Source organism: Anolis carolinensis, unplaced genomic scaffold (assembly GCF_035594765.1).
Source record: "Anolis carolinensis isolate JA03-04 unplaced genomic scaffold, rAnoCar3.1.pri scaffold_7, whole genome shotgun sequence".
Taxonomy (NCBI): Eukaryota; Metazoa; Chordata; class Lepidosauria; order Squamata; family Dactyloidae; genus Anolis; species Anolis carolinensis.
The window spans coordinates 23,723,796-23,749,019 of record NW_026943818.1 but is presented as its reverse complement, the minus strand read 5'-3'; the positions used below and the strand labels follow the sequence as shown (position 1 = coordinate 23,749,019).

General features: G+C 41.8%; 1 protein-coding gene across 28 annotated transcripts in view; it reads right to left on the bottom strand.

The window, feature by feature from the left end:
* msi2 (musashi RNA binding protein 2) overlaps positions 1-25,224 on the bottom strand; it is a 604,855-nt gene that overhangs the window by 422,100 nt on the left and 157,531 nt on the right. For all 28 annotated transcript variants that reach the window (XM_062960125.1, XM_062960128.1, XM_062960149.1 and 25 more), the window contains one exon: positions 3,244-3,336. In XM_062960125.1, the coding sequence (XP_062816195.1) occupies positions 3,244-3,336 (93 nt within the window). The remainder of the gene's footprint in view (positions 1-3,243; positions 3,337-25,224) is intronic.

The window sequence follows — 25,224 nt, the reverse complement described above, 5'->3', positions numbered from 1 at the left end:
TCATTCAGGAAACAGGGGAGAACCCTATTCTAAGCTAACTAACTACTCCTCATTGATGATTGCCGTCTTGAGCAGTGTAGGGTTGAATTCCAATGAAAATCACCACTGATTGTTCCTTGGCTAAGAAAACCCTGAAGTCCAAAACATCTGCATAACCAATGTCTGAGGTTAATATGCAAAAACAGAATACTTAAAAGTTGAGCATTCAGCTCACAGCAAGCTGTGGCACAGCTGTTTAGTAGCAAGCTGCAATAAATCACTATGAGTTCGAGGCTAGCCTGGGTCGGATTGAGCACCCGACCATTAAAATAGCCCTGCTCGTTGTTGACCTAAGCAACCCAAAAGATAGTTGCATCTATCAAGTAGGAAATTTAGGTACCGCTTTATGCGGGGAGGCTAATTTAACTAATTTATGACACCATAAAAATCATCCAGCAGCGTTTGGAATGAGGAAGTATCCATCAAGGACTCGGTGTCACAGAGGATGGTGAAGAAGCTGCTCCCCCTAGGCCGGAATCGAGCATCCCCTCAGGAAGCTGGAGCTGGAGAAGGTTAAATTGCCTCTGTGTCTTTGTCTCTGTCTCTATGTTCATATGGCATTGAATGTTTGATCTGGGATGTGTTCTGTCCAAGGGTGGCAATACAAAGCAATCGCTTTTTTTAAACGGTTACACAGTTTTCAAGAAAAAGAGTCTCCCAAGGCAAAGCAGGAGAGAGACAGAGGCGGAGGTTCTCCAAAGAGATACCAAAACCTACTAAATTGCTTGGATGATCTCAGCCTGGTTGTCTATTTTTCAGACTCAGCATGAAGCCACCAGATGGCAAAACAGAAATGATTTCCTCAAGGGTGCATGCAAGAAACACGGAAACATGCATGCGGCAAAACTGTTATTAACTTCAAAACTGGATGAGGGAGTTTGGCAGATTTGACAATAACTAGGGAAGAAACATTCAAACGCCGCCATAATCCTTTAATAAAGGGCTCAGCAGGCTGTAAACATCATCCTGCCGGAATCGAAGATTATCATTGAAAAAATAAAATGAATGGTTTTGCAAAACAACTATCAATCCGGCACACAACTCTTTAGAAGTTACCTTGCCACAAAAGACAAGGTGTACACAAAACAAGGCTTTCAACGGCTACCCTCAAAATATAGGATGCAAGCAGTGGCAGCTTCCCTCCGTCAAACTCCACCGGGACGGACGACACAAGCACAAACCCGGGATGAAAAACCTTTGTCAGGGACTTCTCTGAAGCACCTGGCATACCAAACACATTCATTCAAAATATAAATACAGTAGAGTCTCACTTATCCAAGCTAAACGAGCCAGCAGAACCTTGGATAAGCAAATATCTTGGATAATAAGGAGGGATTAAGGAAAAGCCTATTACACATCAAATTAGATTATGATTTTACAAATTAAGTACCAAAACATCATGTTGTAACAACAAATTTGACAGAAAAAGTAGTTCAATACGCAATAATGTTATGTTGTAATTACTGTATTTATGAATTTAGCACCAAAGTATCACGATATATTGAAAACATTGACTACAAAAATGCATTGGATATTCCAGAACCTTGGATAAGTGAGACTCTACTGTACATATTCCTAGAATGATATGGGCATTAAGCAAAGTGATGCGCTTGAAAAAATGTGTCACTGAAATAAGAGCTAGACCCAGATGTATTTGAAGACAGTAAATCCAAAATGGTTCCACTTTAGTATTTATTCATATCGGTGGTTCCCAACCTGTGGTCCGTGAACCACCAGTGGTCCGCAAGAATGAATATATTGAGTGCCCGACCATTAAATAGCCCAGGTCGTTGTTTACCTAACCAACCTGAAAGACAGTTGCATCTGTCAAATAGGAAATTTAGGGAGGCTAATTTAACTAATTTACGACACCATAAAAATGTCCAGCAGCCTGCATGTGAGAAGATGAGGAAGTACTCCATCAAGGACTCAGCGTCACAGTGGATGAGGAAGCAACAGCTCCCCCTGTGGCCAGAATCGAGCATACCCTCATGAAGCCAAAAGCTGGAGAATGTTAAATAGTTTCTGTGTGTCTCTGTCTTTGTATGTCTATGGCATTGCAAGTTTGCCATGTATATGTACATTGTGATCCGCCCTCTCGGGCTGATCGTTTACAATGGAAAGGAATGCCGCAGCGAAGCCTTCGATTAGCTGGGAAAAGGGAGGCCAGTGAAGGGAAAAAGAATGCATTTCTGGGTTGCTTTTAAAACAGTGTGTTGAAGGACAAATCTTTGTTAAAGCAAATTCTCGTTTCATCTGGGTGGATGGTCTATGTCTTCATGCTACTTCTGCTTTGGATATACTCTTGTTTGTGAATCCTTGTAACCTTTGGATTTGTGTATCTTTGGGAGTGAACTATTGCTTCTTGTCTATGGATTATTGGATTTACTGACTCTATTTTGCAACTACCTTTGAAACTATATTTCTGCCTGCTTTGATATTGTATATATTCTGCTTTTGCTCAATAAAATTACAAAAGACTATCTACTGTGTGCTGCCTGGTGTCTACAGCAAGGTGAACTAGTCTGAGATGCGACAATACTGTAAAGACTCTTCCCTCCGCCAAGCACCCGGCTTGACTCCCCTATTATCCGACAGTTCTGATTATCCGACATTCTGCCCGCCCGTTTATGTTGGATAACCGGAACTCTACTGTAGGTGCTCCACGACAGACAGCTACGTTCCAGAGACCGTCATAAATAACAGACACGGCAGTGTCAAGCACACATTGCCATTCCTGCATCTATTCCAGTAGCCGCAATTCTCTTCCCTCCGCCCTTTACCACGAGAGACCATCCAAATTCAAATCTTGCATTAGCAAAATGAGAACACATCATCAGTGCGCCTGATGCAGGAACACTATATTGCTTAACAGCATGCTGATTCTTGATGGCTTGTACAATGAGCACTGCTTCGCTAAAAGCACAATGTTCTTCAGCAAAGAGGGGCATTTGTTGATTTAGTCACTGGAAACAAACGGTAAAAAATCTCTCTCTGCACACCATAAACACATGCCACATACATATTTGAAATTTCTCAAAGTTCTGCATAAAAAGACCTAAGGCAGAGAAATACCGGGCACATATTTGTATGAAAACTGTTCACCTTCACAATAAAAACATTGCGGCAGTACTCAGACCTCCAAAATGCTATAGTAAAAGGAATTCAGAGTATGTTGTGTTGTTTAAACACAGCAGAACCTACCTTGCCAAACTGTTCAAAGTATTGCTTTACATCTTCCACTACTGTATTAGCCGATAATCCACCTACAAATATTTTCTTTGTTCTTGTGACCATCTGTAAGAAATTAGAAAAAAGAGAGAGAGAAAAGAGCATTAGTCCAGATTACTCAAAAACAATGCCCGTCATAGATGTATTTTTTCAGATGCAATCCTTAATCCAGTTAACAAAAATTTCCCTCTTTCCATGAAAAGGAATGTACATCCAATTCAATTACACGAAACACCGCTGTTTGGTTAAGAGTGCTTTGATGGCTGGGCCTAGGCATTCGCCAACCCCAATGCCCACTGGGTATTTTATTTCAATACACATTTTTATTTTGAAACGGCTTTCACACTCCAATCATCTATACACATAATAAAAGTGGAAATATGTATGTGTGTATGTGGCTGGCATGTCCACTTACACAGACAGGTTGTCCTGTTTTGTCTTTCGAGAACAGCCTTAAAACACTGTGGTAAGTAAATGAAAACTGCTTTACTTCAGCAAAACATAAAGTCCACACACTCAGTGGAATAAAGCAAAAGAAAGCAAGGAAGTCTTAGGGTAAACACAGTTCTTAGTCTCTGTTAAATTCCCAAATCAAATAGCAGTCTTACTTCAGACAAAGAAACAGCAATAAATCCTTAGGAGCAGTTTCCCAGATGCAGACTCAAAGCAGGCACAAGGGGAGCGAAGGCTTAGGCATTAGTCAGTTTGTTACCAGCAAAAGCTGGCTGCATCTGCTTCTGCTTTATAGTCCTGAGTTTCCTCACAGCTGCTAGGGCAGTTTCCAAATACTCAGCTGCATTTCTGGCAGCTATTGTAGCTGAATGACATCTCTGCTGTTTCCTTTCGCCTCTCCTGAAATGTGAGTACTTACAAAATTTCCTCCTCAGATTCATGAACACTTTCCTGCTCCCCTTCCTCTTCTGAAGAAGAGGAATCCCTAACAAAGGCTCCCATTTCCACAAACAGCTCTAGCTCCCACTACACAGGAGACATCAATGGTCCTCCCTTCAATGACATTGCAGGTTATGGCGAGTGCCATGAACATGTCCAAGAGCACTACCAATGTCCTCCACAAACACCACACTGCCCACCACCCAAGTGAAGACTTTCATACGGGAACAATTTCATCCTAGATTTTATGTTTTTCCTCCACCACAGACATCCCAGTGTTTCTTACTCTCTCCACTAGTGTGGAATTTGCATGATCCCACCCACTACCTCTCCCATAACCCTTTCCTACTCTTTTCTATGACATACAGCAAACAGAGGAATTGATCAGCAACTGAACATACTAGAGAGATTTTGGGAAAAATTAACCATGATTTATAGGAGTTGTAGGGACTGAGATGTATAGTTCACCTGCAATCAATGAGCACTCTGAACTCCACCAACGATGGACCTGGAACTAACTTGGAACACAGAGCCCCCAAGACCGACAAAAAAAATACTGGAGGTCTTGGGGAAAATTCACTTTGATTTGGGGGAGTTGTAGTTCACCTACATCAAGAGAGCACTGTGAACCAAAGACCAATGAATCTGGACCAAACTTGGCACATAGACCTGATATGCTGAAATTTAATTATGGGATGGGTTTGGGGGAACTGACCTTCCTTTCTGGGAGTTGTAGTTCACCCACAAGCAGAGAAACTGTGACCACCGATAATGGACCTGATCCAAACTTGGCACATAGAACCCCCATGACTAACTCAACCTACTCAAGGTATTTAAGGGGACCGACTCATCATAGTGGGAGTTGTAGTTTACCCTACAGCCAGAGAACACACTGAACCCACCGATGATGCATCCAGAGCAAACTTGCCCAACATCACAAACATTAAGTACTGATGAGTTTCTCAAGGTTAACCTGGCATGATGACAGTTGTAGTTAATCCACAACCTTATGCATTTTGTACACTTAAAAATGACCTTTTTCAAAGAACCCCAGCTACCCAAGCTAGTGTAAAATAACGACAATAACCTTCTCGTCTTCCTATATGTCGAGAAGGAAAAGATAGCTTTGCCAACACTTGGTCTCCATTTCTTCCATGACAAAAGTGTCTGGACAAAGAGAACTATTGAAAGTGCTGGAAAAATCCAACTGAGGATCTGAATTAATGGAACAGCCTAGAAACTCACAACCTCTGAGGATGCCTGCCATAGATGTGGACGAAATGTCAGGAGAGAATATTTCTGGAACATGGCCATACAGCCCAGAAAACACACAACAACCCAGCCTAGAAACTGCTTGCAACAATTAAAAATGAACTAAGGCGGCAGACTTTGTGTACAACAGAAGGATGCTGGGGCTCCTTAGTTCTTCTGTTTGGAAGCTTCTAAGGGCTCAGAGTCCAGATCTATGGCTACACAAAGACCTTCAAGAAGGTTGGATTTCCTAGTTCTCTGTGTACGTGGGAGACTGGGAAACAGCAGAAGGCAGAAAGAGGAATTCAACCCGTCACACAAGATTTGCATGGAAATCTTAACAGGCGTCAAAAACAACACAGAGTGGCTTTTGGCCACGGCAACCAATGTGTTGTGACTTGCACGGCGTGTGGGAGCATTCTGTGACTCCGAGGATCAATTAAAAACTAATTTTAGTGAGATTGTCTTGTGTGCGGCTTAGGCAGCTCGGAGTGGGAGGCATTCAAGAGAAGAAGCCAACGAGGGAGAAATTATTCTTTGGCTGCAAACGCCGCGGCTGGAAGACATTAACTTGAACATACAACACCTTACAACAGGAACCTGCACCGTTCCCCGAGTTTAACTGAGGATATTGTTCGCCAAGTCAAACGAGGGCACACACAGGGCAAGGACCGAACTCCTTCAGTCCTGCACGAGATCGGCAAGCTCTTCATCTCCCCAATCTTCTAACTGGCACGAGGAAAGGGGCAGAAAATGCGTTGTCACATTTCCACTATTTGTAAGGAATTGGACAATAGTCAGCCCTCCGTGTCCAGGGATTCTGTATCTACAGATTAGAGTTGTGCACGGAAGCTGCTTCATCTATTCTTTCGTTACTTTCGTTCCTTTTGGAGCACGTAACAGGACTGCCCCTTCCCCTACGAAAATCAGCTTGACACAAAAGCAACCTGGAGCCAATCCCGGCTCCTCGTCTACTTTTAGGTATCGCAGTTGAATCTTTTTCATAAACAAAAAGAAAACTCTAATTCCCTGAAAACTATTACCAGAGTTATCTCTCCTCTTCTAAGAGGTCATCTGCTCTTCCTTACCTGGGATGGGAACTTAAGAAGCTTCTTTAAAATGCCTTGGAAGAGTGCGTGGCTGCTGGCATGCGCATGCACCTGCATACAGCTGAGCGCCTCCTCTAGAGTAAGAAGCAGCTATAAGAACAGATACTACACTGTCCAGAGTCTTATAAAGCAGTTCAAAGCCTGGTTGGGGTGAGCACTCGACCTACCAACCGAAAGATGGCCAGTTCAAAGCCTGGTTGGGGTGAGCACTCGACCTACCAACCGAAAGATGGCCAGTTCAAAGCCTGCTTGGGGTGAGCACTCGACCTACCAACCGAAAGATGGCCAGTTCAAAGCCTGGTTGGGGTGAGCACTCGACCTACCAACCGAAAGATGGCCAGTTCAAAGCCTGCTTGGGGTGAGCACTCGACCTACCAACCGAAAGATGGACATTTCAAAGCCTGGTTGGGGTGAGCATTCGACCTACCAACCGAAAGATGGCCAGTTCGAAGCCTGGTTGGGGTGAGCACTTAACCGTCAAGCCTAGCTCACTGTTTACCTAAGTAGTTAGAAAACAGTGTATAAGCTGTAAGTACAGAAATTAGGTATCACAAATTGCAAGGGAGGTATTTTATGACACCATAAATAACAAGACCAGAAATGCAGAGAGGAAGGTGGAAGTCCTGATGGCTCTTCGTCATAGAGAATGGTACAGCCTCAACCTCCAAGGCACCAAAGAACTGGACTTCAAGACTACATACCTCCTTCTGTCTGTCTTGTTCTGTTCTGTCCTGTCTCCAAATGGCACTGAAAGTTTGCCATGTATGTGTACTGTGACCCACCCTGAGTCCCCTCGGGCAGATAGGGCAGAATATAAATTATTATTATTATTATTATTATTATTATTATTATTATTATTATTATTATTATTATTGCTCTTAGCCAAAAGGCTGAGAAGCACTTTCTTACAAAACAAAACAAACACTGCTTTTACCCTATCTATCTATCTTTGGGATAAACACTGTATTGGGATGCTAGCAGGCATCATTGGCTAACCAATGCACACTGCAATATATATATGTGTGTGTGTGTGTGTGTGTGTGCATTTTTCCCATGGAGTAAACAACAAAACCACTGAACCAAATCACACCAAATTTGGCCGCAAAAGACATAGTCTGAATTGCATTGGTGGTTGTTTGATATTATTACTGTTGTATACACCTTTGTTTTAACTTCTGTTTTATCATCTTCTTGTGTTTTAAACTGTGTATATTGTTAATGTATTTGCGCTGTTACTTTTGTAACATTGTGAGCTGCCTCGAGTCCCTACGGGGGAGATGGTGGCGGGGTATAAATAAAGAATTATTATTATTATTATTATTATTATTATTATTATTATTATTATTATTACTATTATTATGACACAGCAAACAAGATAGATATGCTGGATTTCGTATCACAAAATCACAAGTCGAACACTTCCCAAGTGTCTAGGACTGTGTGATGTATTTTCAGATGATGCGCTCAGATCCCAGTAAGGTGGCCTTTTGCAGTTGGCAGATCGTAATTTTGTCAATGTCTATTGTTTCCAAATGCCGGCTGAGATCTTTTGGCACGGCACCCAATGTGCCGATCACCACCGGGACCACCTGCACTGGTTTCTGCCATAGTCTTTGAAGTTCAATAATAATATTATTATTATTGTCATCCAATCTATGTCTTTCGATAAAAAAAAAACCTTTAAAAAACCTAGAAAAATAAAGTCTAAATAACAGAAAACCCCCAATTGCTTACCACGCATATGCAGAATCCCCCGGGGAGCTGAAACAACTACATTATCCAGAGGACCTCGTAGCTGTGTGTGGAGCCTAACGCTACTTTTTTAAAATGTTGCCATGGTGGAACAGCCTTGCAGCTTCAAAGCCAGGATGCTTCCTAACCAAAGAGATCCTAACCAGCAGACTACGCCTCAGCAATGCGTGGCCGGGCACAGCTAGTACTGTATGGATTTGCACTGTGCTTGGACCTTCCCCTATTCACCCCCCTCAAATAAAAAGGCTGAGCATGGAACAAATTAAACTCCTGTCCAATTTAAAATCCTGCTGAAAGATGGCTGGGGCGGGTGCTGTTCGACTGAACTCCCATCCTGACCATCTTTCAGCAACTTAATGCACTCTCTTTTTAAATAAAATCACCTTAAAACCGAGCAGCATTAAAATTCAATTATTCCTCTTCTGGCTGCAATCCACGGCTCTCCAATTGAAGTCCAAGCATATATTTTGCTGTAGAAAATTGTCATTTACAAATAAGAACTGGCTGAGGCAGCCTTGTAACTAAACCATTTGCAGGCCTGTCAGGGGCCTTTTGCACGCCAGCGTTTGATTTAATATGGGGCCAAGCGTTTGGTGTCATAGGGAAAAAGGGAAGGGGGAGGCAATTTTGGGAGGCAATTATTCCAGGTAGAAAAAATGCCATTTGATATGCAATGTCTTGGTGAGGGGAAGAAGACAAGGAAGGAAAGCAGTTCCTTTGCAGGGAAGGAAGGGGGGGAAAAGATCACTTTGCTTCGGTGGCTCTGGTCAAAGAAATATTGGTAATGACAAGGAAATGCGCAGCAACAAGGTTTTAATGTTTGGAGATGCATTGCAAGGCAGGAAATTGTTTCAGAAGGCAGCTCAAAATAAAGCACAAAATTAAGTCTCACCATGGCAATCTGTGTTTTCCTGAAAAGACAGTACAATTGCTTTGCTATACATATTCCCCTCCTTGGGAGAATACAAGTGATTTGTTGCCTTAGCGATCCCTGCCACCATAACAAGACGAAGCAGATGTCATCACCCTCCTTCTCCCTCTGCACAAGTTCCGACATTTCAAAGATGGAAAATATGGGACACGTGTGGCCAAACAAAATCAGACCGTGGCCAAAATGACCAAAGTTGTTCAAGAGGAAGAACACAGAAGCTACAGGAGGCTGCAGCTTAGCTCCTGTCAACCTAGCAAATGCAAGTAGATAAATAGGTACTGCTTTGGCAGGAAAAGGCAGAAAGACACTCCAAGCAATCATGCTGGCCACACAACCAGGAGGTGGCAACACAGGCACTTCGGTCTGAAAATAGAGAAGAGTACCTCTCACAGAGTCAGAGATGAGCACAGCCTCCAGAGCTGGAAATGAAAGGAGAAGCCTTTGCCTTTGCTTGTGTGTCTCATTGTAACAAGGCATTGAATGTTTGCCTGTATCTGTTTATATATACTGTAACTAGCTGTGCCCGGCCACGCGTTGCTGTGGCGAAGTATGGTGGTATGGGAAATAAAGTATTGAGGTATTGGTGGTAGTTAAGGTAAAGAGTAAAGGTTTTCCCCTGACGGAGCTTAGCCTTCTAACTGGCAGCAATTGGATAAAAACAATTATTCATCTCCCTCTAATTAGGACTTTATTTTTCTTTTCTTTTTGTTGTATGAACGTAGAGGCATGGATGAGGGGTTGTGCTGCCAAGTTTAGTGTTTCTGGGATGTGTAGTTTCGTTGTTTTGTCCTAGGCCGAAATGTCATTACCCTTTTATATATATAGATTTGCTCTGAGTCCCCCCGGAGAAGGACGGAATATAAATAAAGTGTTGTTGTTGTTGTTGTTGTTGTTGTTGTTGTTATGCTGGTCCCCGTGTCAACTTATCAGTCACCTCAAATATATTGCAATCAACTCGAAGAGTATCTCCCCCAGAGCCAGAGATGAGCACCGCCTCCAGAGCCGGAAATGAAAGGAGAAGCCTTTACCGTTGTTTATGTATGTGTGTCTCATTGCAACAAGGCATTGAACGTTTGCCTGTATCTGTTTTTATATATACTGTAATAAGGTCTGAGTCCCCCCGGAGAGAAGGGCGGAATATAAATTTATTATTATTATTATTATTGTTGTTGTTGTTGTTGTTGTTGTTGTTGTTGTTGTTGTTGTATGGCACAGCAAACAAGATAAATATGCTGGATTTTGTTTCACAAAATCACAAGTCGAACACATCCCAAGTGTCTAAGACTGTGTGATGTATTTTTGGATGATGCGTGCAGATCCCAGTAGGGTGGCCTTTTGCAGTTGGCAGATCGTAATTTTGTCAATGTCTATTGTTTCCAAATGCCGGCTGAGATCTTTTGGCACGGCACCACCGGGACCACCTGTACTGGTTTCTGCCAGTTTTTGAAGTTCAATCTTGAGGTCCTGATAGCGGCTGAGTTTTTCCTGTTGTTTTTCATCAATGCGACTGTCACCTGGGATGGCAACATCAATGATCCAAACATTTTTCTTTTCCACAACTGTGATGTCTGGTGTGTTGTGTTCCAGAACTTTGTCAGTCTGGACTCGGAAGTCCCACAGTATCTTTGAGTGCTCATTTTCCAATACTTTTGCAGGTTTGTGATCCCACCAGTTCTTTGCTGCCGGGAGGTGGGACTTGAGGCATAAGTTCCAAGGAATCATTTGGGCCACAGAGTTGTGCTTCTGTTTGTAGTCTGTCTGTGCGATTTTCTTACAGCAGCTGAGGATATGATCCATGGTTTCATCGGTTTCCTTGCACAGTCTGCATTTTGGGTCATCAGCTGATTTTTTGATCTTGGCCATAGCCAGGTCTTCTCCTTATCAGCTTTTCCTTCAATTTTGTCAAGGAACTTTCCATGCAATGAGCACCTCCTCCAGAGCCGGAAATAAAATGAGAAGCCTTTGCCTTTATCTGTGCATGTGTGTCTCAGTGTATGTGATGTAACAAAGGCATTGAATATCACAATGTATTGAAAACATCGCCTATGTCTGTTTTATATACTGTAATCCTCTCTGAGTCCTTTCAGAATGAAGGGCGGAACATAAATAAAGTGTATTATTATTAATAATATTAATATTATTTCTTACCCGACTCTCCTCATGGCTTGTGGCGGGTTACAAAACAATTAAAATACATAAGAAAAGCAGAAACACTATAAATACACACACTGAAACTTATGTCCAAAACGTATCTCTACAACATGTGTGCAATATTCACACTTGCCTCCAACAGACAACAGTTCTTTCTCCCACCTTAGACATTCAACAAATATATAAACCCTGCTTGCCTAGTTTCAAACAGACCTCACAACTTCTAAGGATGCCTGCCATAGATGTGGGCGAAACGTCATGAGAGAATGCTTCTCAAACATGGCCAGAGAGGCCAGAAAATTCACAGTGATTCCAGCCATGAAAGCCTTCGACAACATCTTGTACTTTACCCGGAAACTAATAGGCAGCCAGTGGAGTGACTTTAGGAAGGGTGTGATATGTTCATTCCTAGTTGTTTCTGAAACCAATCTGGAGTTTCCGAGCTTGGTTCAAGGGTAGCCCAATGTAAAGCGCATTGCAGAAGTCCAACCTCAAGGTCACGAGTATATGCACTACCATCTTCAGGTCCTCCACTAATAACACCCTGTCCCATGAAGGTAGAAACACACATGGAAAATATAACACTGTTGTCTTCCAACTAGACTATCCAGAAAAGAGAAATGAGAGGAACGAGAGAACCCCAAGGACTTCTGAGCTTGAAGGACACAAGGGTGGGAATACTTGGGAACTGGTGGCATCTCTTCTCTGTAGAGCATGACACTCACATGGCCTTCCCGTCCCAGGCATTTCAGTTTGACAGGGCTTGTCTGGAGAACTAAAAAGGTGTAAAGTGCTTTAATCTGCATCGCAAATTGCCAAAATTAATTGAAACTTCAGAGAAAACTAATTAGACCCAAAGCTAAAAATGTTCCTCAGAGTGCCTTCCCTCCATGCAGATCATAAATATACAGATAGCGAGATAGATATTGGTGGGAAATATTCTGCTTCATTCACCTAATCTTTAGTTTTGACATTTCATCATTCATGGGTGCTTGTATCTTCTAAAATTTATAAGACGTGGGTGGGGGAAGGAAGGGAGCAGAAACCACAATTTCTCTCTCTTTCTCTCTCTCTCTCTCTCTCTCTCTCTCTCTCTCTCTCTCTCTCTCTATATATATATATATATATATATATATATATATATATATATATACACACATTTCATAATCCAAAGTATTCTGCATTTAGAACGCAACTATTTCCTAATGGGAAAAGTGAACTTGTAACCAAACTCCTGATATAGTGTTCCCTCATTACTTCGCAGTTCGCTTTTTGTGGATTTGCTGTTTTGCAGTTTTTCAATAAACACTAAAAGAATATAGGAGGGTTGAATGAAAAGTAATGCCTCCACCTTCGTAACTCCTCAACAGATGGCAGTCCTGGTCTGCGGCAGGTAGTGGTTTGTTCAGTAGAATCTCCTCTACAGTTCTATTTGGCGGAAGGCCTTAGCATTGAATGGTTGTGTTGTTAAAGGGCGAAGTATGGAACCCTGCGCAGACGGGGAAGCCTTAGCATTGAACGGTTGTGTTGTTAAAGTGCAAAGTATGGAACCCTGCGCAGACGGGGAAGCCCTAGCATTGAACGGTTGTGTTGTTAAAGGGCGAAGTATGGAACCCTGCGCAGACGGGGAAGCCTTAGCATTGAACGGTTGTGTTGTTAAAGTGCAAAGTATGGAACCCTGCGCAGACGGGGAAGCCTTAGCATTGGACGGTTGTGTTGTTAAAGTGCGAAGTATGGAACCCTGCGCAGATGATCGGACAATGCAATTTAAGCAACATGCAGTCATTGAATTCTTGACAGCAGAAGGTGTCACCCCAAAGGAGAACCATCAGAGAATGCAAGCTGTTTATGGTGACTGTGTTGATGTGAGTACTGGGTGTCGTTGGGCGAGTAAGTTTAAAGATGTTGAGGTGGGAACATCTGACTTGCATGACAAACAAAGAGTTGGACGTCCTGTGACAGCAACCACCGAGTTTCACAACCAAAAGGTTGACAGATGAATTCAGGACTCAGAGAGAAATTTCAAGCATAATCAGCATTTCACAAGAACATGTGGGTCACATTATTGCTTTGCTTGGCTATTGGAAGATCTGTGCACGATGGGAACTGTGAGATGTTGGTTGCGGAAACAGAGTGTCGACTTCCTCCGTGACGGCTTAAGAAAACTTGTTCATCATTGACAGAAATGTATCCAACTGTCTGGTGATGATGTGGGAAAGTGAATAGTGGTAGTTAAAGAGCACATTCTAAGGATTATTTCTGTGTTTGATTTATTAAAATATTCCCATCCAAACCCAAGTAAAGAAGGTGGAGGCATTACTTTTCATTCAACCCTTGTAATAAACAATAAAAAGGAGAAGCTGAAGGGAGAGAAAAAGAGGCTGAAGCACCTTCGTTTTCACCTCACAGAAATCCCTACTTCGCAGATTTTCACTTTTTGCGATAAGTGAGGGAACACTGTATTGCAGAACCAGGAGAGCACACTGAGCCCCACTGACGATGCATCTAGAGCAAACTTTCCCAACATAACAAACTTTAAATACTGATGGAGTTTCTCGGGGTTAACCAGGCATGATGTCAGTTGTAGTTAATCCACAACCTGAGGCATTTTGTACAATTAAAAAACTGACTTTTTCAAATAACCCAGGCAACACCACATACCCAAGCTAGTATAACAATAACAACACCATTCATATTTAACCAGATCTGTTTGACCGGATTTGGTTTTATTGGGTGGAGATGCAAAGCAATGTGTTAAAACAACCTTAATTCTCGCAGCCCTGATAAAACTGAGATAACACAACACCGCGCCATTCTGTCCAATTTGCCAAATAACAAAAGCTCACTCACGTAACCTTGGTGTCACCTACAAAATAAGCAAATAGCAATTAAATTGTGTTGCCCATAATTATTAAAGACTACAATTACAAACCAATTTGAACTGCAGAAGAGGATAAGCTAATAGCTGGCAAACAAGCTGGGCTGAACGTTTGATTTACACTTCGGTTGATCACAGCAATTCCAGGTACAAATCAAATGCCCTTAAAAGGGACCCACTAAAACGGTGGTTCTCAACCTGTGGGTCCCCAGGTGTTTTGGCCTACAATTCCCAGAAATCTCAGCCAGTTTACCAGCTATTAGGATTTCTGAGAGTTGAAGGTCGTTACCTATAAAGCCCTAAATGGCTGAGGTCCAGGCTATTTGTCAAATCGCATCTCCCTGTATAGACCATCTCAGGCACTTCGGTCAGCGGAGGAGGCCTTGCTATCGGTCCCACCCACATCACAAGCGTGGCTAGTGGGAACGAGAGTGGTGGGAACGAGAGAGGGGGCCCTGCTCTCAGTCCCACCCCTGTCACAAGCGTGGCTGGTGGGAACGAGAGTGGTGCGAATGTGAGAGGGGGCCCTGCTCTCAGTCCCATCCCCGTCACAAGTGCTGTTGGTGGGAACGAGAGTGGTGGGAACGAGAGGGGGGGCCTGCTCTCAGTCCCACCCCATCGCAAGCCCTGCTGGTGGGAACGAGAGTGGTGGGAACGAGAGAGGGGCCCCTGCTCTCAGTCCCACCCCCGTCACAAGCGCGGCTGGTGGGAAAGAGAGTGGTGGGAACGAGAGATGGGGAACTGCTCTCAGTCCCACCCCATCACAAGCGCTGCTGGTGGGAATGAGAGTGGTGGGAATGAGAGTTGTGGGAATGAGAGTGGTGGGAATGAGAGTGGTGGGAATGAGAGAGGGGGCCCTGCTCTCAGTCCCACCCCGTCACAAGCGCTGCTGGTGGGAAAGAGAGTGGTGGGAATGAGAGGGGGGCCCTGCTCTCAGTCCCACCCCGTCACAAGCGCTGCTGGTGGGAATGAGAGTGGTGGGAATGAGATTGGGGGCCCTGCTCTCAGTCCCACCCCGTCACAAGCGCTGCTGGTGGCAACGAGAGTGGTGTGAACGAGAGAGGGGGCCCTGCTCTCAGTCCCACCCCCATCACAAGTGCTGCTTGTGGGAACGAGAGTGGTGGGAACGAATATGCTGCAGCATATTCCCTATACTCTATCACTGATAAAGCACAATGCAAGTTGTGGTCTAAAGTTTTTCTAGAGGACCACACTCTGTTTATTGGTCTGTCCCAAACAAAAGCATGGGTGAGCCGGAGTAGTGCAGCATCTGGAGCCATTCTGCTTCCAGCTGCTCCTAATCATGAAAGCAGCACAGGCCAATCAGGGCGGCACAATGGCTCCCTCCAATCAGCCCTGCCACCCTTCTTCTTGCTAAGAGTTCAGATCCTCTTCTAAGTCTGGGAAACTTGCAAAGGGAAGGGAAGAAGGCAGGAAGGCGATGGGAAGAGAAATGACGGCAGCGTTTAATGCAATTTACCTCCCCGCCAAACTACTCCAGCTGATTTCTTTAAAAAGAAGGGGGGGAAAAACCCAGACCTGAACAAATGGGAAAACTTTAACCCTTAGCCTTGATTAATTTCATCTACATAATACAGATGCTCGTAGCAATCAGCCGCTGATGAGCAAGTCTTCCCTTAATCGCCTGAGAGAAGCCGATGTCTGTGCAACACTCCAATTGGTTTTTTCCACAAAGATGAGCTTTCATCTGAAGAGATCCCAATGAGCACTCAGAGAGGCCCCCAGTTATGCCTCCACCTGCCTGCCTCCCCACCATCATTCTTTTCCTTCCTTCCTTCCTTCCTTCCTTCCTTCCTTCCTTCCTTCCTTCCTTCCTTCCTTCCTTCCTTCCATCCTTCTTTCCTTCCTTCCTTCCTTCCTTCCTTCCTTCCTTCCTTCCTTCCTTCCTTCCTTCTTTCACAAACAGCACTGGCCAATATGTGACCCCTTCTGTCACTTTGGTATTTTGAGAAATCTGCCAAGGTTTAGATCTGCACAGATCCTGAAGGTGTAATCTAGTTTTAGGAAGCATTCCACAGTCTGGTATATTTAAGCTTACTATTGTTGAAACTCGCTATATGAATTAGCGAGTTTCAGTAAATCTAAAGGATGTTCGATTGTAAATTCTGGAGGAGGATCTATTGTCAAAATCAGTGGTTCCCAAACTGTGGTCCATGATCCACCAGTGGTCCCCAAGAACTAAATTATGCTTTGTGGCCTCACCATTACTACACAGTTGCAACGAGAGTGACTGGTCTCACGAAACCCTCTTATAATGCCGAGGCAACGGGGATGCTGGGAGCGGCTGACTACCCATGAACAAGCCTCCTGACTGCTGCTTCTCCTCCTCCTGTCTCTCCTTGAGTGGAGCTGTTCTATATGGCACCTGGAAGCGGGGGCACCTTGATATCTTCGTTTTTAGGTCTGTTTTGGGGGTTATTTGGGGTGCTGATTCAGAAAATGGCATTGGATAGACCACATCAGCTCTAGATTATTAAATATGGTTTTTTAATTACAAAGCAGATGGCGACTACTGGTTGGCATATGTTCTGTAGCAGAAACTAGAGCTGATGTGGTCTATCCAATGCAATTTTCTGAATCAGCACTAATGTTGGAGAGTGAGCATGCCATTGTAGACCCTACTGTAATTCTATCCTGTTGTTATTTCAAAGGCTGTGAGTTAGCTTACATCAGTGGTTCTCAATTTGTGGTCCATGGACCACCAGTGGTCCGCAAGAACTAAAATATGGTCCACAGCCTCATGTTTGCAACTGTTGCAAAGAGAGTAACTGATTATTTATTATTATTATTTACAGTATTTATATTCCGCCCTTCTCACCCCGAAGGGGACTCAGGGCAGATTACAATGAACACATATATGGCAATCATTCAATGCCAACAGACAAACAACATACAGTATAGACAGACACAGAGGCATTTAACATATTTTTCCAGCTTCACGATTCCGGCCACAGGGGGAGCTGTTGCTTCACTGTCCACTAGTGGCTGTACTTCCTCATTCCTTTCCGCGTGTTTTGCTGGCAGTTTTATGGTGTTGTAAATTAGTTAAATTAGCCTCCCGCATAAAGCGTACCTAAATTTGCCTACTGCAACTGTCTTTCGGGGCTGCATAAGTCAACAGCAAGCCGGGCTATTTAATGGTCGGGGGCTTAACCCGACCCGGGCTTCGAACTCATGACCTCTCGGTCAGTAGTGATTTATTGCAGCTGGTTACTAGCCAGCTGTGCCACAGCCCGGCCCAAAACCCTCTCATAGTACTGAGGCCTACTAAATATGGTTTTCTGTGGGTGACTACTGGATGGCATATGTTCTGTATAGGAAACTAGAGCTGATGTGGTCTGCCCAGTGCAATTTTCTGAATAAGCACCCCAAATAACCAAACCGAATCTAAAGTTGACCAAAAACCGATTGATAACCTTTTTGGGACTAACGTTGGAGAGTGGTCCCTGGTCAAAAAAATGTTGGGAACCACTGGTCAAAATGGATTTGTTTATACAAGTTATGGTATTAGACCAAGGGGGCCAGTTTCAGCTTTACATCCAACATTTCACATTGCCATGGTGAGACTTAATTGTACCCTTTCCGATTTGGTCCAGCCCTTTCCCCATAAATGCTTCTCAAGCAGAAATGGCAAGATCTCTGTTGAATTAAAAACAGAGATATGAATTATTGTAATACCAAATTGGTGACTCTAGCTAGGGTAAAAATAATAATATGGATTATTCGTATGATGTCTCAATACTAGGCACTCTTGTAGACTGTGACAGGCATGAAAGGATGTACAAAATGAAATACAATAAATAGCATTCCTTTCTGGAAGAAAAACATTGCATCTACTTGGGTGTATAAGAAGCATCTGTCTTCAATCCTAGAACTACCTTCCTATAAAGATAAATACTGGGAAGAATTCCACGTATCTGAACAGCTGTTCAATGCTTAGGACAACTGACCTACAGAAATCATCCAAGAGGAAGCCGGGAGAGGGCCTGTCATGGATGATTTGGGATACAAGATCTCCAAGTTGAACCAGATGGTTAATTTTGATCACTTTCAATGCAGAATCCAAGAATTTATTCACTGACTCGTAGACATAAGGTCAATTCAACACCTACCATAAGAGATGCCTGGCAGCTGGCCATCCAGTCTTTAACTTAAACACTTTTAACATAGGAGAACTCATCACATCCTAAGACGGTCTGTTCACTATTAAACAGCCTGTGCCACGAGGACGTTTCTCCAAATGTTTAGCTATACATCTGTTCCCCTCCACTTCTCATTGGTCATTACCAGGCCTGCTTTATCTAGAGTCACAAATCTTCCAACTCTTCAGATAGTCAAAAAGATGATAACTTGAATTGGACCTTTTTTAAATTACTTTTTAAAGAATTGGATATCGGATATCATTTTTATAACGCAATCGACATGATATATCAATGCCAGTCGGCCAAATTACTTATCAATGGCCAGAAGTCAGATGATATTATAATAGAAAAAGGAACCCGGCAAGGGTGTCCCCTTTCACCCCTTATTTTTATATTCACATTAGAAATCCTTTTAAAAAATATCAATGTTGACAAGGATTTAAGAGGGGCAAGAATCAATTTCAAGGATTACAAACTGAGAGCATTCGCTGACGACCTCATATGTATTGTTGAAGAGCCAAGGAAAAATTTGCTAATTTGGTTAAATAAGGTGCAAGAATTTGGAGATCTAGCGGGATTCCATTTGAACAAAAAGAAGACAAAAATCCTAACCATAAACATTTCAAAACTTAACCAAAAGAGCCTTCAAGAGAAAGTAGGCATTGAGGTGACCACCAAAATAAAATATTTGGGTATTTGGCTGACGAATAAAAATGCACAGCTATTAGAGAATAACTATTATGAAAAATGGAAAGAGATAAGCAAGGACCTGAAGAATTGGACCAATTTAAATATTTCAATACTGGGGAGAATTGCTCTAATTAAGATGAATGTCCTACCGAAGATGCTCTATCTCTTTCAAAACATTCCGATCATCAGGAATGCCAAGATATTCAATGATTGGAATAGGGAAATTTCAAAATTCATGTGGAAGGGGAAAAAACCCAGAATTAAAAATTTAACACTTTCTGACTTAAAAAATAGAGGAGGATTCGGCCTTCCGAACTTGAAATTATACTTCGAGGCTGCAGCATTAACATGGGTACTGGACTGGGCAAAATTAAAGAATGAGAAATTATTGGACCTAGAAGGATTCGACTTGTGTCGTGGATGGCATGCATACATTGGATACGATAAAAGATCAGTGGAAAAAACTTTTGGAGACCACTTCGTAAGATCTTCAATCATTAAGATCTGGGAAAAATATAAAAAATATATATATTCAAAAATACCACTATGGATTTCATCCTTGGAGACCAACCAAAGGAGAATACTTGGATGGAAAAAATGGCCCACATACAAAGAAATTTTAATAAAGAAATATGGTCGGCTTCAGTTGAAAGAATTAGACGAATTAAGGGAGACATATTGTAACCTATCATGGTTCCAATATGCCCAGATAAAAGAGCAATATTTAAAAGATAATCAAATAGGTTTTAACGAAACGGTAACAATTTGGGACAAATTACTCATAAATGGAAAGAAAAGTATTACACTATTATACAACAAACTATTAGAATGGTCAACCGAAACTGAAACTGTAAAAGTATGTATGGTGAAATGGGCCAGAAACATCGGTAGACAAATTAAATTTGAGGAATGGGAACAAGTATGGACCAAAAAATTAAATTACACTTATGCTATTGCCCTAAAGGAGAATTGGCTAAAAATTTTCCATAGGTGGTATATCACCCCAAAAAAATTAGGGATAATGTATCCAAATGTACAAAACAAGTGTTGGAAATGCAGGAAACAAGTGGGATCCTTCTTCCATGTTTGGTGGTCTTGCGAGGAAACACATAGATTTTGGAAAGTGATCCACATGGAAACTCAGAAAATACTAAAAAAGACCTTCCCTTTAAAACCAGAATACTATCTGCTGGGAATAACTGATAAAGACACAAAGTTTGATATAAATGAGGATATTTTATTTACTTATATAAATACGGCGGCAAGAATTATATTTGCAAAATATTGGAAATTGCAAAATATTCCTAATATTGAGGACTGGCTTGACAAATTAGATGAAATATATGATATGGACTTATTAACATTTCTGGTCAGAACACACAGAGGAAAACCAATTAAGCGCACAGACTGGACATCTTATGAAGAATATAAGAAATCAACTTGAAGATTCAATGTAAAGATGAACTTACAGGATTTGGAACTGATAGACTAAGATACAAATCCACCCAGAGAGAATTGGAAAAAGAGACTAACAGTGAATAATTAAACCGAGGTGCTGAGAATGGAAGATCGACAACTACCCCCTAACTTTCCCATCCCCCCTCTTCCTCCCTATTCTATTCCTCTATCCCCCTCATTGCCTCTTCCCCTTTTTTTCCGTTTTTTTTTTTCTCCTTTACCTTCCCCCTATCTAGGTTTCTTTTAAGATAACTGTATATAAAACCCTTCAATAAAAATATATTTTTAAAAAAAGATGTCACTCTGCTCTTCTGATTCTTCTCCAAGCCCTGCTCTTTTAACTGCTCTTCAGTTAAACTCAATTTCCGGATCCCTCACCTAGAAGACCAACTTTTCTTAAACTCAATTTCCGGATCCCTCACCTAGAAGACCAACTTTTCTTAAACTCAATTTCCGGATCCCTCACCTAGAAGACCAACTTTTCTTAAACTCAATTTCCGGATCCCTCACCTAGAAGACCAACTTTTCTTAAACTCAATTTCCGGATCCCTCACCTAGAAGACCAACTTTTCTTAAACTCAATTTCCGGATCCCTCACCTAGAAGACCAACTTTTCTTAAACTCAATTTCCGGATCCCTCACCTAGAAGACCAACTTTTCTTAAACTCAATTTCCGGATCCCTCACCTGGAAGACCAACTTTTCTTAAACTCAATTTCCGGATCCCTCACCTAGAAGACCAACTTTTCTTAAACTCAATTTCCGGATCCCTCACCTAGAAGACCAACTTTTCTTAAACTCAATTTCCGGATCCCTCACCTAGAAGACCAACTTTTCTTAAACTCAATTTCCGGATCCCTAACCTAGAAGACTAACTTTAATTGAACTCAATTTCCAGATCCCTCACCTAGAAGACCAAGTTTACTTAAACTCAATTTCCAGATCCCTCACCCAGAAGACCAACTTTTCTTAAACTCAGTTTCCAGATCCCTCACCTAGAAGACCGACTTTTCTTAAACTCAATTTCCGGATCCCTCACCTAGAAGACCAACTTTTCTTAAACTCAATTTCCGGATCCCTCACCTAGAAGACCAACTTTTCTTAAACTCAATTTCCGGATCCCTCACCTAGAAGACCAACTTTTCTTAAACTCAATTTCCGGATCCCTCACCTAGAAGACCAACTTTTCTTAAACTCAATTTCCAGATCCCTCACCCAGAAGACCAACTTTTCTTAAACTCAGTTTCCAGATCCCTCACCTAGAAGACCGACTTTTCTTAAACTCAATTTCCGGATCCCTCACCTAGAAGACCAACTTTTCTTAAACTCAATTTCCGGATCCCTCACCTAGAAGACCAACTTTTCTTAAACTCAATTTCCGGATCCCTCACCTAGAAGACCAACTTTTCTTAAACTCAATTTCCGGATCCCTCACCTAGAAGACCAACTTTTCTTAAACTCAATTTCCGGATCCCTAACCTAGAAGACTAACTTTAATTGAACTCAATTTCCAGATCCCTCACCTAGAAGACCAAGTTTACTTAAACTCAATTTCCGGATCCCTCACCCAGAAGACCAACTTTTCTTAAACTCAGTTTCCAGATCCCTCACCTAGAAGACCAACTTTTCTTAAACTCAATTTCCGGATCCCTCACCCAGAAGACCAACTTTTCTTAAACTCAATTTCCAGATCCCTCACCCAGAAGACCAACTTTTCTTAAACTCAATTTCCAGATCCCTCATGCAGAAGACCGACTTTTCTTAAACTCAATTTCCGGATCCCTCACCCAGAAGACCAACTTTTCTTAAACTCAGTTTCCAGATCCCTCACCTAGAAGACCGACTTTTCTTAAACTCAATTTCCGGATCCCTCACCCAGAAGACCAACTTTTCTTAAACTCAATTTCCAGATCCCTCACCCAGAAGACCAACTTTTCTTAAACTCAATTTCCAGATCCCTCATGCAGAAGACCGACTTTTCTTAAACTCAATTTCCAGATCCCTCACCTAGAAGACCAACCTTTCTTCATACTGAAGCGCTCTCTCCTTGGAGCACTCAAACACAATACTCCTTACACCGAGGCAATCTTTACACAGAAGGAGGTCTTCACACAGGAGGAGCAACTAACTCACAGGCACATCTGCTTATATTATCCTGGTTTTGCTTAGTCATTACATCATTTTAACTCTTTCAGTTCCTATACATCATTTTTGTAATTAAAAATACAGTGTTAATTTTAAATATTTCTGACAGGGCTGTGGTGCAGCTGGTTAGTAGCCAGCTGCAATAAATCACTATGACCAAGAAGTCATGAGTTCAAAACCAGCCCAGGTCGGACTGAGCGCCTGACCATTCAAATAGCCCTGCTCGTTGTTGACCTAAGCAACCCAAAAGACAGTAGAAAATGTAGGTACCGCTTTATGGGGGAGACGAATTTAACTAATTTATGACACCATAAAAATCATCCAGCAGCTTTTGGAATGAGGAAGTAATCCATCAAGGACTTGGTGTCACAGTGGATGATGAAGCAGCTGCTCCCCTGTGGCCGGAATCGAGCATAACCTCATGAAGCCAGAAGCTTGAAAATGTTAAACTGCCTCTATGTCTTTGTCTCTGTCTATATGTCATATGGCATTGAATGTTTGCCATGTATATGTACATTGTGATCCGCCCTGAGTCCCTTTCGGGGTGAGAAAGAAGGGCGGAATATAAATACTGCAAATAAATAAATAAATACCAATGTGTGGAAAATCATTCAGACATGAACCTTACTCTTACACAGTTCCCAAAGGCAATACTCTACGCTTTTCCTAACCATCTGAAACCAGACTGGTTATTTATCCTTCTTTTTTCAAGGCAGCAGATTTTTCTTTTGCCACACTTTAGAAACATATCCCCATAAATCCTCCCAGCCAGGAAGTTCGGCTTTCAGAAAATGGGGTGGTAAGTAGGGAGGGCGGGCGTGATGGCAGCTAAAATACCACCCATCAAAACAGCACTCAAGTCCTGCTGCAACATGACTAAATGTGTAATGTTACAGATGTTATATAGCTACCCATGTCGGTTCCATTTAGATCATTTTTATGAACCCAGCAAGAAATATTCTCCCACTGCTAGGAACCGTACTAACAGGTTTTGTGGAGCAATTCTTTCTTGAAGCTCAGACGGAGCCAAGAGGAGACGAGCATCCTCCAAGCAAAAACTTCAAAGGCCTTTTTTCTAGAGGAGGATCAACAGATGTCTAATAATCAAAGCTGACCTTCCAAATTGAAATAACTTGCAACAGAAGGTTAGAAAACACCAGAAACATCACCAGCTTTGCCATACTTTCGTGGGAGTTAGGGCCACAGGACCCCCCACGAAAGAGGTCAAGCTGTGAATAAAAACACCACTTTTCTTTACCTGAGAGAATAGGAATATTTAAGTCTTCCAGATACTGGAAGTTTACCATCAAGTCGTGTGAGAGGACGTGGAGTGGCACAATAGGTTAAACCCTTGTGCTGCTGAACTGCTGACCTGAAGGTTGGCAGTTTGAATCTGCGGAACAGGGTGAGCTCCCGCTGTTAGCCCTAGCTCCTGCCAAGCGCAGTATGTAAACATGCAAATGTGAGTAGATCAATATGAACATTTGTATTAAATGTACAATATACTTACAACATGAAATATAAAATAATATCAATAAAAATATATTTTTTTAAAAAATTGAGTAGATCAATAGGTACCACTTCGGCAGGAAAAAGCAAAAAGACGCTCCAAGCAGCCTTGCCGGCCACACAACCAGTAGGTGTCTACGAACAACGCAGGCTCTTCGGCTTGGAAACGGAGAAGAGCATCTTCCCCAGAGCCAGAGATGAGCACCAACTCCAGAGCCGGAAATGAAAGGAGAAGCCTTTGCCTTTGTCTGTGCATTTGTGTTTAGTTGTATGTCATTGTACTAAATGTTTGCTTGTGTCTATTTACCATATAAGCCAACCCGACTATAAACTGAGGCACCTAATTTTACCACAAAAAACTGGGAAAACTGACTCAAGTATAAGCCAAGAGCGGTAAATCTCAGAAATAAAAATTCATAATAATAAATTACGTTTTTGAATATTTACATAAAACTGTAATTTAAGCTAACACTGTCCAACTCTGATTAAATCATTATTCTCAACTTCTTCAATGTAAATGTGCCTATGTAATAATAATAATAATAATAATAATAATAATAATAATAATAAAGTAAAATAATAAATGCAATAATAATAATAATACAGGAAAATAATAAATGTAATAATAAAGTAAATTAATAAATGTATTAACAATAATAGAGTAAAATAATAAATGCAATAACAATAATAATATCAGAATGAAATAATAAACGTATTAATAGTAATAATAAAAATGTATTAAAATAAATGCAATAGTAGCAATAATAACAAGAGTAAAATGATAAATGTAATAATAATAATAATAATAATATCGCGATCTTTGAAGAAGTCGGACGGAGAACTGCTATTGAAAAAGCCCCCCTCGGCTTAGACTCGGGTGAGGGTCCTGGCTAGCTTATATTTGGGTCAGCTTATACTCGAATATATATGGTACATTTATTATTTTCCTCTATTATTATTGGCATTGTTACATTTATTATTTGACTCTAATTATTATGCTGTGTATATAAGATGTACATATCTGCAA